Below are 14,950 nucleotides of genomic sequence, written 5' to 3'. Positions count from 1 at the left end.
GTACGCTAATAATTTCACATGTTTAGGGGCTTGGCGGAGATGACGTCTTAAAAATCCAAGTGTTTTATTAGCGGATGAAATGATGTTCGTAACGTGTGTACTCCAGGACAAGTCACCACAAAAGGTAATGCCTAAGTACTTGTATGATAGAACCGGTTGTACAGGGACGTTAGCTATGACGTATGGGAAATGAAGTGGGTTACGGCGACGCGTGAAGGACAAGATATTGCATTCTTGAGGGTTAAGTTCCATTAACCAATTGGCACACCATTCCTGAATGCGGTTAAGGTCGTCTTGAAGAGATGTTTGGGCAGAAGCGTTATTAACCTTGCGATAAATTACACAATCATCGGCGAACATGCGAATATTACTAGAGACATGCGTTGGTAAATCGTTAATATAGATTAGAAACAGAAGCGGACCGAGGACAGACCCTTGCGGGACACCTGACGTTACTGGGATAGGACTGGAGTTGTGCTTGTTAACGGTGACGTACTGTGAGCGGTTAGTCAAGAATTCTTCTATCCATTCAAAGATATTAGAGGGAAGGTTCAAATAGGAAAGTTTTTAGTAGTAGGCGTTTGTGAGGAACCTTGTCAAACGCTTTTGCATAGTCTAGAAAAAATAGCATCGGTCTGTACGTTAGAGTCAAGTTAGCCTGCAAATTATGAATATAAATGGCCAGCTGTGTTTTGCATGAGAAGCCTTTTCAAATATATATATATATATATATATATATATATATATATATATATATATATATATATATTTTCCCCAACTTCGCGGTAATCTTCGCTTTACTGCCCAACAGTTTCAGTCGGTGGACCGACGTTCATCGTCAGAGGTTACACTTGCTTGTAACGCCTGACGAAGGTCACTCCACCGACCGAAACGTATATACGATCGGCAGAGGAGGGGAAAAAAATGGAAAAAGCCGAATTTACGAAATACGGCCCGACGGGCCGTATACTGTAATGCTTTCCTCGCAGCGATTCTTTTCATTATCATTGTGGTGTTTCCGACTCTTCCCCGTCACTGTACGTATGCGCACACACACACACAAACTAACGAAGCGATGCGCGCTCCGTTCCCGTGCGTGCGCAGGTGACTGCGGTGAACACACTCCCACTCGGCGCGAGAGACCCCCAAGATGCGCGTCTGCGTCCTCCTCCTCCTGGTGGCCGTGGTGCTGGTGGCGCTGGTGCACGCGAGCAGCGCCAAGCGACCGCAGCACGGCGAAGGCGGCGTCGAGCAGCACGGCACAAAGAAGCACCACCACAAGGAACGCCGCCACGACGCCAAGCACCACGAAGGAAAAGGGTGCGTGGGAAAAAAAAACATTGGGGGAACGCTTAAGGGGCTTCGCCTCTAGGAGTGGAACGCGATAGCGTTCAAGGACCCTTACTGCTTTTCATGCTTCCCGGCAACTGCAGCTTTTGTAACGTTTACCGGGAAACGCTGGCTGCGAACGCTATGCACGAAGGCAAGCTTTCTGGTAGAAACGCGGCCTCTTGCGTGGGTCGATCTCCTGTTATTGTTTCGCAGTTTTAATATTTCAGTCTAAGAAGAGCTAACATAAAGGACATGCGCTTTCGGTGTTTTTTTCTTTTTCGATACGTTTGTTTGTGAGCTGCCGTTCTCAAAATTCCGAAGAATAACTTTTAAAGAATGAAAGACAAAGTGTGAGCAGATTTGCTAGTAGAAAAGTGGTTGGGTATGCGTGATTCGGAATCTGATTCGATTTTTTTTTTGTCGAGGCGTCGTCCTATGCCTGACGCGGGCTCCTTAAAGCTCACGCGTTAAAAAGGGCAACTAGCTGCTGCTGCTGTTGGGCCAGTTGCTATATATAGCGTCGAAGCACACGAGCCCTGCAAATCCGAAACAACGAGCGACATCAAAGAAAATTAGAACGACTCGTTCATACTTCTGTCTGATGATCGAGAGCACATTCGTACAAAAATAAATGAAACGCTCTTTGAATAGATTAATTAGTGCAGTAAATAATTAGTTACTGGTTTGTTCAACCATGCAAAACTGAAAACTCCCTACAGCGTATTCAAAGCACTCAACTATGGGCTTTGCGTTAGGTTTCCGGCGAAAAAATGAGAATTTTGAGGTATAAAATTCAGGGCACACACACACACACATATATATATATACAGACACACACTCATGCGTTCAGCTTCGCGGGGATAAAGGAACACTGAAGACGAATATTATACTGAAGAGACACGAGTGAAAAGGTAACAATTTCTATTAGTAAATTACGCTTGTATATAGGATAACAAAACGCCACTCGAACTTACCATGAGAGGAGCCTTGACAAACCAGGGGAAACGCGGATAACTGCGACGTCATGAACTGTGATGGTGTCTAACCGGGCCTAGTTAACTACGCACCACATTCCGGCCGCGGCGGCTGTTTTTCGATGGGGGCGAAACGTAAGAAAAGCCCTTGGGCCGTACACCGGGGCAGCTTAAAGAACCGCAAGTGGTCAAAATTAATTCTGAGTCGCCCCACTACGGCGCAGCCTCATAATACGATCAATGTTATGGCACAAAAAGCCCCAGAATATAATTTAATTAAAAGGAACACTAGAAAAATGCTTCGAAATTCATGACGTCGCACTGACATATAGCGACGCTAGCTGCCACTGTTTCGGCGCGATATTCGAGAAAAATAACTGTGGCATTCGTTTCGTTCACAAGTCATCAACAGCTTTCTGCAAAATTAAGGATACTAGAGTTCTGCAGCACTTCAGGCGATTAGACGAAGCTTTTCCAGCTTTACCTAGGTTGTGGCAAAGGAAAAACAAAAGCGTGGCCTTTTCCTCGAATGATCGATGGCCCCCCTGTGGAATATGTGTCGCTGAACAGCCGTCTTCATTGTCCCTTTTCTGTTTGCAAAGCAGTACGGGGACCGTACTTGACCAAAAAGAAGATAAAGCACGGGAAGTGGTTCTTTATGAAGAAAGGAAAGGTTAGCACTGTCTTCTAGAGCCGTTGAGGGAGCACGGCTCAGCGCCATCTGGGAGGAGAGGGGGGGGGGGGGGAAGAAGATAGGATAGGAGAAGAGCGTGCAAATAAGCAGAGCCTGGCGAGGGGACCCTCAGTCAGAGGAAATTGGCGCGCATGCAAACAAGCCGGCAGGCGTCGACAACTCCGCGTGCACATATTCACTGCCGGCGTTCCCAACTGTTGTCAACTGCGACACTGTTGCGTACTGCTGTGTTTACTCGCTTCTAGCGGGCACCCAATTTTCACGGACAGAAACGGACAGCACAGTCCTCCTCTATTGTAATACTCACTCCGATTTTCGCACTTCAGGAAACTATAATTGCAATGATCGGGAGTGTTCACGCAACACTTTTTTCACGGAGAGAGTGAGGGCAACGGCGATTTGTTCACAACTGGACAAAAAAGAAATTATGAACGGTGTGCGGATAGTAATTTTTGAGACCGAATCGAATAGTGCCAGTAGTGAATCGAATATCGAATACTTTTCCAACAGTCTCTGAATAATGAACAGCTGTATTCACAACTGATATAAACCGACGTTCACATCTTAACATTCGGGACGTTAGTAAGTTTCTATCATTACATTACATGTTATGAAGCGTTCTTCACTAAAAGCACCAAATGGAGTATTAGGAAGAAATAAGCAGCTTGTGCGAATACTTCACATAGCGAACGATTGCTGCGCAGCCGGTAAAATTTGGCTCTCTCACCGGCGTAGCCTGCCCCACTGCACGTAAGTTCTCGTGTTTCATGTCAATGCTAATGCCTGCGGGAATGAAATTTATCGTACTTCTGAAACAGTTTTGTGTTCAATTGCGCACAGCTGACGCTTTGAAATGTTCGAGAACTATTCGACAAATATTCGTATTTACGAATAGTGACTATTCGATTCGCTACCCGAAATTTTCGAATATCTTCGCATCTCCAAAATTATTGCATTCAATCTGCAGTGTACCGGGCTCCGCTCCACTTAGCGTTCCTGTGAAGATGTCTCCTTATCGCTATCAACAGCCCAGAGCATCTTATCTTCGTTGCCGCCTATGGCGTTTGAGATAACGCATTTCTTAAACGCCTTGCAGACCAAGGCTGCCCGATGTATATTCTTACAGAACGGACACAAAGCTACCATAGCTCGCGCAGCTGCAGCGACACGTGATTGCGATTTATTCAAAATGTTCCTTTACTACCCACGTACAAGACCAGCGCACAGAAGCACTAATTCTTACACACAGAGCAGCCCGACTAGTTGTGCAACACAAGTCAGAAACTGCATCTTGTACTATAATCAGTATAAAGTAGCTTTCACTACTGAAATATATAATATGTATAGCGAATATAATTCATTCAGACTCTCGTGTCTTCACACAACGTTCTATAAATAAGTAATTACGAGGTATGTTCCTCCGTTGGCGTCAAGAGCATGCCATATGCACATGACCCCCCATGCCGCGTTTATACCTTACTCCAAAACATTTTAATGTGTATCGGATTATAGAAATTTATGATGCCGATGACCATAGCTCATCAAACTGTACGGTAGTTTTAGTTTCCTACTTGAATCTAACGCGCATGTTTACATTTTTGCGGGCAAAAAAAAAAAAGTCGCATTAGAATCGAGTCGATACCACAAAGTGCAAGCTGCGTCCGTGTTGTGTGAGTTTGCTTTAAGTCGATGTGATGTACAAGGCTCGTGTACCGCGCTTTGGGTGCGCGTGAATGAACCTAAAGTGGTCGAAATTATACCACAGCCTCCGCTATATATATGATGTAGTTCATGTTTACTGATTAAAAAAAAAATGAACTTAGCCCGAGCCAACGCCCCATAGAAAAACTCTTAAAGAATCCATGACGTCACGGCAAGATGGTGCAGGAACTTCAAGGCTGCGTCGCCACCTACCTTCCAATTTTATTCCCCCGCTTATCAAGCTTCTTTAGAACGATTCTTTTTTATTGTAATGTACAGAAGCGTAATTCGGCAACACTTCTCAGTTTTCTCTTCAATGTCCCTTTACCATGTTGCCATTGGTCGTTCGGCAGCTATTCGACTTTCCCCCGTCCACCTTTGCACAGCGCGGCCGATGAGAAAATGAAATTTCAGCTACCAAGCCGTCCGCAATATTGCGCGTAGAATAAAGCGCTCTGCTATTTGGACACGGCCTTTATTGCTCAGAGTTACGGGCTTAATGTTTGCTCCGGTCGACGTTAAGCGCTTAAGGAACGCGGTCAATCGATGCGGTTCTTTATACGTCTATTCGTGGAGCGTGCGCAGAAGTCGAATGAAATGATAACATCCATAACGGTATTACGCGCAAAGCTTGTTGCTTCGGGCGCTTCTCGAAGTATGAAGTTTATTTTTTTCTTTCATTGTTACAGAAAGAGGAGCACCAAAAGGTTTTCAATCCACTTTGCCTTTCTACTTTTGTTATATTGATAGCTACCGCGCTCGACTTCTCCTTTCCAAACTGGAGCTGCTGTAGCGAAGACGGTGATCGGGACAACCTAAACGCAAAAAGAAAAGGGGGGGGGGGGGGAGGTGTTTGGAGAAAAGTTCTGACGACGGGAACTGCGGAAGAGCTGAATGGAAACCAAAAATGTATAGATGGAGCCCTGCACGAAGTGTACGGTTGCCTGCCGAAAGCCTTTATTGCTTATTCTGTCTTTTTCCTTCGGCTGCCAAGAGGCGTAACGGCGTGCAGAAGACAGCAATAACAATGGACGCGCAACCACAGCAAGCGCTTTTCACCATGTGACCGTGTGCCGTCTGCTGCTGTGTCGTCGTCTGCTGCTCCGCTGGCGATTCGGGGGAAACAAAGCAAACATAATAATACAAAAAAAAATCAAGAAAGCGGCCTGACGGCGATCCGTGCTTTTCTGTTCGCGTAGCGGGGAGGCAATTCAGCCTCCAAACGAAGGGCCTTGTGCGCCCCGGGCCGAAATGAACGCACTCGTCTGAGCTTCATGATGGCGCGTGCGTATGCTACGAACGCGCTGTTCTCGGCACTGTTCAATACAAAAAGAAAGAGAGAAACTGGAGTGCCAAGGAACTGTGCGCACAAGACCGCATGGCGCATGCATGGGCTCTCTCCAGCGCTGGAGGGCCCGATAAAAACGCAACTGCACGTAGGGATGTCGCTGTTGCCAGGTGTACCAACAGTGGGCGTGCGCCCTGGCCCCTACCGAGCCTCAAGCCATTTTCTCGTAGTCAACTTCACCCCCCTCTTTTCTTTTTATTGCGCTGAGCCGAGCACCTCCCTCTCAGTCGCTGCGCCTCACCCCAAACCCCGTGAAATGGCCCCATACCTTTCCTTAGTATACCGTGCAGCATTGCAAAAGCTAGGCCGAACGAGCCAGTTGAGACATGCAGGGCTCCGTACGCCGAAAAGGTTCTCCTGGTGCAAATCACTGTCTCGGTCGATCTTTAACTTCCAATAGAAATGGAATTTAATGGTGTTTCGCTTAATAGCTCGTTTAAACACAGCGCTGGAGTGAATCATAACCACGCGTCACCTGCGACGACGCCGCAAATGAAAAAAAGAAAGGCAGTAAATGGAACAGGGTACGGAGTTGGGCGCATGAGTGCACATGAATGAAGCAAAGCGAATCAAAGACCGGTCAAAAGGTGGCTGAAGGACGGCACAGCAATGTCACTCGTGTGATTGATTGATTGATTGATTGATTGATTGATTGATTGATTGATTGATTGATTGATTGATTGATTGATTGATTGATTGATTGATTGATTGATTGATTGATTGATTTCTTTTCGAAGGGATGGTTCTTTAACTTAATGCGAGGAATTAGAAAGTAGAAACAAAGTTTGTTGGAACTGAAAGGTGCGCTGCACGAGAGGAGCAGCTAGGGTCGGCAAGCGATGTAATAAGCAAATTTTTCTCAGCGGAATGAATGGTAGCGCCACCTGTCACTACTAAAACGAAACGGCTTCTGTATGCTGTCGTACACGTGGTGGACGTCTTGCCATCTCAGGACAGGTGATGTCAGTATTGCTTGCACTTAAGAGATATAGTTCTTCGTTAAGTGTCGGTCCAATATCACAGCAGACTCCTGACTTCTGGTTTAGCCTGAACAGGCCAGTACAGCATTCAAACTTACTATACTAAGCAAAACGTATCGCCAAATGTCATCAATATGTGAAGCTGGACCGGGGAGAAACTACGGGGTTCAGCCAGAAGCGTCATATATGCGTGTCTCGCTGAGCTATGCAGCATTCTGTGCACTTCGACACCACATTCTACAACAGCTAACATACGACGACACCCAAACAGAAGGCAGTTGAAGCAACTGACGACGATGAGGGAATAACGGAATGAAGTTAACCTGCTTGAGTGAGTCATCGATTTGAACGATTAGCAATTAACACTAGCTAATACCACGGCGGCTCGATCAAAACGCACAGGGTTGTGTGTTTTGATCTAGCAGCCGTAGCTATTACGCACAATAAAGATTCTCAGAGCTCGCCGCTCCTTTAAGTGCGCATTTGGTTGTTCGAACTACACTGCGTAGCTTTCAACACGATGCACGGTTTTATCGACACAAAAGACATCGCTATGTGCCCGCTGGAAAAGAAAGAGAGAGAGAGAGAGAGAGATCGGAATCGAAAAGCAGAGATCCCATTTTCTCTTCTATCGAACATTTATCGTGGTCCGCGGAGCACATCGAGTGCTTTGCTACGACAGAAGAAGTCGGAAGTGAAGCGGTGGAAACGGGGATAAAAGGGACTAAAAAAGGGAAATATCGGTGTTTACCTGCCGTGCTCGGAGGACGTGCGAAGGAACCGGCCCTGCAGGGTGGCACCAGCTGCAGCGGAGGCGCCGGAGAATCGCCTACTACACGATGCTTCGCCGGCGATGGAGGTTTCGTCCTTATTTATTCTAAAGATCAGAAGCGATGCTTCTTTTCTTTTTAGCGCCAGGACGTGTCGAGACGCCGTTGTTACGGTAGAGCTCTGTTTTATTTCTCATTGTTCCGGCTTTGACCCGCTTCGTCTGGAAGTTTAACCATCTGCTACCGCGCTGTCCCTGTCTGTTTCTTTACTTGTCTTCTTTCCCTGCCATGTTCCTCGATCTCGCGTGCTTTCTAGGGGAAAAAGTTGGCAAAAACGTGTGATTCTGGAGATTCGCGATCTGTTTTATGCATGGCTACAGCTTCCGTGCGTCTGTACAGTGAGAGCATTTCGCGTTATCACTGTCCTCTGCTCGCAGATGTGTGCATGTGGATGAGAAAAAAAAAAATTCATAGGCTGGCTAAACTTGAAAGAAACCTTGCAACCCCTGCCAGAATGTCGTTGCTTTCTTTTTTTTTCCTTCCGTTTTTTTTTCCATTTTCTTTTTGACGGTAGATGTACGTCTGCCAACGACATTTCACATTACCTATCAAAAAGAACTTCTAATTTAATAGTGAGAAGGTGACCTCTTGGTTGCTATTCTCCTCGGGTAATATTGCCGCGTTGTAGTGACGGTCAAGAACACAGTATAGCAAAACTGTGAACGATGAAACTAACTCTTTATTTGGCAAACTTGTGCCCAGGAAGCAGGTTATACACTCAAAGCAAAACGATAGCGGTGAACACAGTCGGCGATCGTCGAAAATCTGATCTGCTGGTCAAGTGCTTCGACTTTTATGCACAACTCGAAGGAGCTTCCAGCGTAATCACTAGTGCCCGTGCGTCTTCCAAAAGCTACTACACAATTCGCGTCGCACCCACAAAAATATTACACAAGGTACGGTAACAGCAGGCAGTGGGTAGAAGCATCGATAACATTCAAGAAACTTGCGATACATGCAGGCTCGTTCCTGCACCGAGCGATAACGTTTAACATTTGTTAGTCGATGAAAAGCGGTCAACGGAGAAATATAAACAAGTACACGTGTCAATGTAGCCGTGTGGGAAAATACAAAGAAGTGACCACTGTCCATCACCGTCTTGTTTATTTAAAAAAATTAAATTATGGGGTTTTACGTGCCAAAACCACTTTCTGATTATGAGGCAGGCCGTAGTGGAGGACTCCGGAAATTTTTGACCACCTGAGGTTCTTTAACGTGCACCTAAATGCATGTACACGGGTGTTTTCGCATTTCGCCCCCATCGAAATGCGGCCGCCGTGGCCGGGATTCGATCCCGCGACCTCGTGCTCAGCAGCCCAACACCATAGCCACTGAGCAACCACGGCGGTGTTTATTTACGCTCACTACAAAAGATGCTAGGCTGTCCAGTGTGAATGGATTCAATTCAACGACGATTTCCTGCTCGAGAATAACAGATTTACTGTGCGCCCTTAACGAGGGTGAAAATTTGATCTCCGTACCCGATTCAACATATCGAGTCACAGAAACATAAGATGCTGTAGCGCGTTCTCATGAGGGTGTTCAACCGTGAAGTCCTAGGCCCGCCTTTTTAAATACCTTCCGAGTGTCAAGAACCCCGTCCTCCAGCCCTCCTCTGTCGACAAAAAACAGGTGGTTGCCCACATAGCGAAAAACGCGAACAGCTATTCTACCCAAGTCGTCACTGATGGCGCCATCAACTGTTGAGGAAAAGATGTCGCTAAGAACGGATGCTACTCTGGAACCAATACAGACCCCAGATTTCTGAATGAAAAGCTGTCCTCGTCAGGAAACGCAGGTGGATGCCAAAGACACAGAGAATAGTTCCAATACAACAGTTCCACAGCAGTAATAATGTATTTACAGGACAGTAGCCCAGGCGAGTGTAACGCGTTCATAATCGATGTTGAAGATTTTTTTCTTTCTTTTTTTTTTGCAATATCCCAACCGGAACTTGTTACTGCCGGAAAGGAGTGCATTACGGAACATGACAACTAACAGAAGTTCATTGTGCAGTTTAGTATCTCAGCGGAAGCTTCCTTTTGAAACTGTAGTCTCACGCCTGCGAATACTCGCGGAGTGCCTCGAGCGGCCAGTTGCGCGACTATTTTGCCTGTAGTCGCGGGCTTCTTTCACGCTCGGAAAAACACGTTTATGTAGTACGTATTGAGCAATAAAAAGCTGTATCGGGAGAACGAACGCTGTCGGAGAAATGAACACTTTAAATGCCATATGAAGCATGAAGCAATTCGAGAAGACCGACTAGCAACAAACGCACCGTATTTGACGCCACGTGATCTACATCAGGAACGTTCTGAATGATAGCCTTCAGACAGGAGAAAACTGTAATACAGATGTACCAATACTAATGAATTTTCGAAGACACTCAGTCGCGATGACAGCACACGTAATTAGATTGGATTGATGAAGTTATGCTTGCAACATGAGAAGAACACCAGGCAAAGGCGTGTACATAGAAAAAATAAAATTTGCCAAGCTTCAATGAATTTTAAGAAACTGACATCAAACAGTGAAGAAATCAGAATTTTAATGCACATCACGGTGCTGTTCCTACAGAATCAAGCGAGATTCTAGGAATGAAATGGGACACGGCCGACGATATTCTGCTACCCGATCAATATGATGACGAGTGAGATGCTCACGAAACGCAGAGTACTTCAAGCCAGGGAAAAACTCATTGGTACGCGGGAATTTCTAACGTCCTTCACTGCAACAGCTAATATCGGTATTCAATGACTGGGGAAAACCGAAATATCTTGGGGCAACGCTCTTCCACACGAAGATAAATGATCGAGGGATGAATGCATCGAGGAAGATAAAATCGAAATAAATGCCTTGAGAGTAAGTACATCGAGAACAAGAAACGGAACGTAAGCGCCGACACTCATTTTCTCGGATGCAAGCCCGGCGGTGTACGCAAGTGCAGCATTCTTGGTGATGTTATACGGGAGCGGAGACAGTGCTGATCCTGGCAAACAGTAGCTCTTATGCAGGCCGTCGTCAGTCTCACAAAATTAGAACTAGCGAGCGACAATGTGTGATGCGGAGTGACATCAAGAATAATCTAAAACGAAAAAGTGAACAAGTGCTGCAATTGAGCTGCATCGGTGAAGCGTCCCTTGGACACCGAATGCAAGAAATAAGCGACTAGTCAGTGGAAAAATGGCGGTTATGAAAATCCAGGAGATATAACCAGAAATGTAATCGTAGAACACGTTTCGTCGTTAAAAAATTTTGTGGGAGGGATCCGAGTTGCTACAGACCAAAGAATAGCCGTGTTACAACAAGCCGGGTGATTATGAAAGGATTGAAGGAGATTGATCACGTATTAGATATGAACTGCGTGAATGTCGTTGCGTGAATTAGAAGACAAGGTTAACAGTTCACTGAAAGAAGAAAAGAGCGCGGAGGTATTTGAGGTAACTTGTGTCTGGCTAAAAAAATGTGGATATTACGAAAGAATTCAAGAAATTTAGCAATCGAGCAAATGTGCAGACAATACGCAAATGCCGAATACTTTAGGACACACACAAAAAAAGGCCTATTAAGACTTCAAGAGCGCCTTCGGTAAGGCCCATACGCAAGATGAGCAGCACCCGATCACATTAGATAGGATTCTCTTGACATAGACACTCATATGGACAAACCTTTCATGGCGGAGTACGTTACATGCCGACTCGTATAATAACCAGATTTTGAGCAATCAGAGGATGAAAATAAGTGAAATAAGTAATACGAAAGTGCGTTGCGTGGCGACGATACATTTCCAGACTGTTGTAAGAGGAAGTACTTCTTCCTGGCGATACAGTAACGAAGATCACCGTTGAAACGTAGGCCAGCTATTTCAAGGCGTGTGCTCTGGGAGCTAATACAACAAAAGGAGACGCCAAACTTTATGTAGTAACTTTTACACGTGTCGTGACAAGAGGTGTGCACTGTGAAACTGTTGACGCTTGGCCTCGGTTTTCTACAATCTTTCCAGTGCTTCTCAGCTCGAAAATACGAGACTTTCAGGAAGACTAACAAGGAATTGAATTCAGCCACGATAACATTACGTGGTCAAATAACTCAGAATTTCATCACCAATCATCAAGTAGAAATTTCTTCCGGAAAATGCATCGTGTTGGGGCGGTTTCTATGAAAGGCTCATCCGTATATAGTTTTCAAATCAACGGCGAAAAGCGATCGACCGATGTGTACTGCAGTCGTTAACATAACTTTTCGATGGACCTGGGGAACCTACTCGTTTAACTCCTGCGGAGCCGATCGACGGCAACACTGAATAGTACGGCAACCCTTGACAAAAGTGGAGACTACGTGAAGTTACAAAAGCATGATGAAAATGTAGCATTCCGAGTAGACGAACGAGAGTAGGGGCGCCGAAATGAAATGGGGTAATTAAGGAACGTCACCAGCACCTGAAGAAATGCGACATCGTCTTACTTGGGGAGCGACATTCAAGAGCCTTTCGAGGAATCTGCGTGGCGAAGGAAGCTTTTCCAAGCATAAACCAATCGTCGAGGGCCTGCGTATTAAATACATCCGGCAGCAAATTTCCTCGTAAACCCACAAAGTTGGTTTGCTTACGGCACTGAAAAGATGTAGCAATACGATAAAGGAAAAGAGCACCGAGAAAACACGAACAAAAGCCGTCATTAGCGAAGTTCTATCTTCTGACGACGCTTTCAAAAGCAGCTTTTGGGAACCTGAAATGCCATAAAGCTTATAAATCGCACAAGAGCACATCCCGTATGATACCACTGGCGTGTACATGCACATTTGCCCGAACTAGTGCTGGGAGCCGAACGCCAGTCGTCCCAGCAGGAAGCCACCGGCGAGAAAATGCAGACCTTTCCAGAACCACCTCCGGTAGTCTTAAGACGGTCTAGTAATCTGCATGACATCTCAACCTGATCTAAAGCAAGGATTCCTGAGACTGCGGGTTGCCAACCTTGCACGAAAACACGGTGCGAGGTTTGTGCACACATGACGACATCGTGTATTGCCAAAAGCGCTGTCTCCGATTTCCACATGAAAATTTAAAGTAATTTTACGTGCGGCAGTGATAACTGCGTATATTTGCTCGAATGTTCTGTTTGTAAATTATAGTGCGTTGGACAAACTGAAGCGCCGTTCAGATACCGCGTTAACAACCATAATTGTCGTGCTGCTACTCTCCCTAATCTTCCGCTACCAAAGCACGTGCGTATTCCGGACCACTGATTTAATAAAATCACCGCAACAATCCTTCAATCTGGTTTTCGTTCCCAACGTGAAAGAGAGCTTCGAGAATGGTATCTAATTAAAAAAATCTAAAGCGGTAACTTGTGCAATCAGTGAAAGTGCTGGCAAACTTTCCTTTTTACCCGTTTAGTGTGCGAACTCCTCGCGAGTGTCCTCACCCCTTATAATTATTTTAAATATACATTCATCCCTATCAATTTTGGTCGGTATGATGCCGAAATAGGTGCACGTGCATTTCTAGCTCTCATGTTTCCCTACTTTTCTCTTTTATGTCGACATTTGATTGTGCCGGTGCCACATGTCCATTTTATTTTTACGCGTGCATTTTCGGTAGGCGCACATTTTTGTCACATCACGTGCCCTTTTACATAGGTGTTTTTATCAATTCGTTTTTAAGCCAGCAACAGTGCGGTGAAATGACACACCATTGTTGTCTTATACATCGTCACCGCTGCATGTGTGTATCACTCCGACGAAGGCCGGTCCCGCGACCGAAACGTCGGTAAAGTCCTGCTATTTTTCCTACGTGCTTCTATTCTTTGAACTATTTATGTGCTGGATCCTGTGATTCTATGCACGGCCGCTGGATTTTTAAAGAAAATGAAAAGGGTGCGGCCTGCCGCGTGCATCGAAAACGCTGTCATCCGCCGCAGCACCACCACCAGACGTGGTCTGTTGTCTAGGATCGGCATAGTCGATGCGTGAGGAACGCGCTTGGGACGCCGTCGCTTGTGGAAGCAGACGCGTCCCGACCCCGTTCGGCGCAGCCAAGCGGCCGTGAGTGCAACTACGACTGAGGCATCCGCTCCCACTGCAGCCCGCCTGACGTGGCAGGCCGCACTTGTTTGTCCGTGTTCTATGCTCCGCTGATTTTATATATATATATATATATATATATATATATATATATATATATATATATATATATATATATATATATATATATATATATATATATACACACATATATAATCATATGAAGCTAACAAGCACTGACACCAAGGACAACATATAGGTGAAATTACTTGTACGTAATAAATGAAAATAAAGAAACGATAAATTAATGTAAATGAAAGTGGATGAAAAAATAACTTTGCCGCAGATGGGGAACGATCCCACAACCAATGCGAAGGTTGTGGGACCGTTCCCCACCCACGCCCGGTGGAGCTAATGAATACTATAGCGGAAGCGGAAGCTAGCTTCCGGTATATGTGCTGTAAAAGAATCTGCGCGCAGAGGAGCGTATATAAGGAACCTGAAAAAAATCGGGCGTTGACAAGCTGAAGACAATAGGGGGCGCACAAAGAAAAAAAGGGGGGGGGGGTGACACACGATCGTGGACCAGCAAAAACGCGCTCCGCAGAGGACGGCAGCCAAGGCACGTCGACTGCAGGCCTGCACCTCCCGGATATCGCATTTCATCGGATACCACGTTTCCACGGGAGGGAATGGGGGAAGGAGGGGGGGAGGCGTGACGGCGCCTGCCGCTGGTGTACCGAGATTAAGTTGACCCGGTGGCGCTTCGTTGGCATTGCTCTCACGCTGTCCAAAACTGACACAGGGCACGTATACACGGCCGACTCGACTAAAAGGGTTTTCACGAACCCGAGGCCAAATTTCGTTCTGGTCGCAGACCTATATATGTGTGGCATTGTGATGTAGGGTGGATCGCTGGTCCACGCCGCAGACGCTAGCTCGCAGGTGCTGCGCGCTTCTAATCGGTCTTCAAGACTGCTTCTAAGGGAACTGTTCTGCACACTGACAAATTGCACCGCGTCGGCGTTTTTAGCCAATCAGAAAGGCCGCAGCAGCCCTGAGGACCGATC

The 14,950-nt window shown here is 46.0% G+C and overlaps 1 protein-coding gene across 2 annotated transcripts in view; it reads left to right on the top strand.

The window, feature by feature from the left end:
• Positions 1-14,950, top strand: part of LOC142575346 (uncharacterized) — a 107,613-nt gene that overhangs the window by 73,378 nt on the left and 19,285 nt on the right. For both annotated transcript variants that reach the window (XM_075684629.1, XM_075684628.1), the window contains exon 2: positions 1,105-1,320. In XM_075684629.1, the coding sequence (XP_075540744.1) occupies positions 1,151-1,320 (170 nt within the window). In that variant the 5' untranslated portion in view covers positions 1,105-1,150. The remainder of the gene's footprint in view (positions 1-1,104; positions 1,321-14,950) is intronic.

This window comes from Dermacentor variabilis, chromosome 3 (genome assembly GCF_050947875.1).
Source record: "Dermacentor variabilis isolate Ectoservices chromosome 3, ASM5094787v1, whole genome shotgun sequence".
Classification (NCBI taxonomy): Eukaryota; Metazoa; Arthropoda; class Arachnida; order Ixodida; family Ixodidae; genus Dermacentor; species Dermacentor variabilis.
Note: the sequence above shows the minus strand (reverse complement) of the source record. Positions and strands in the feature narration are given on the sequence as shown.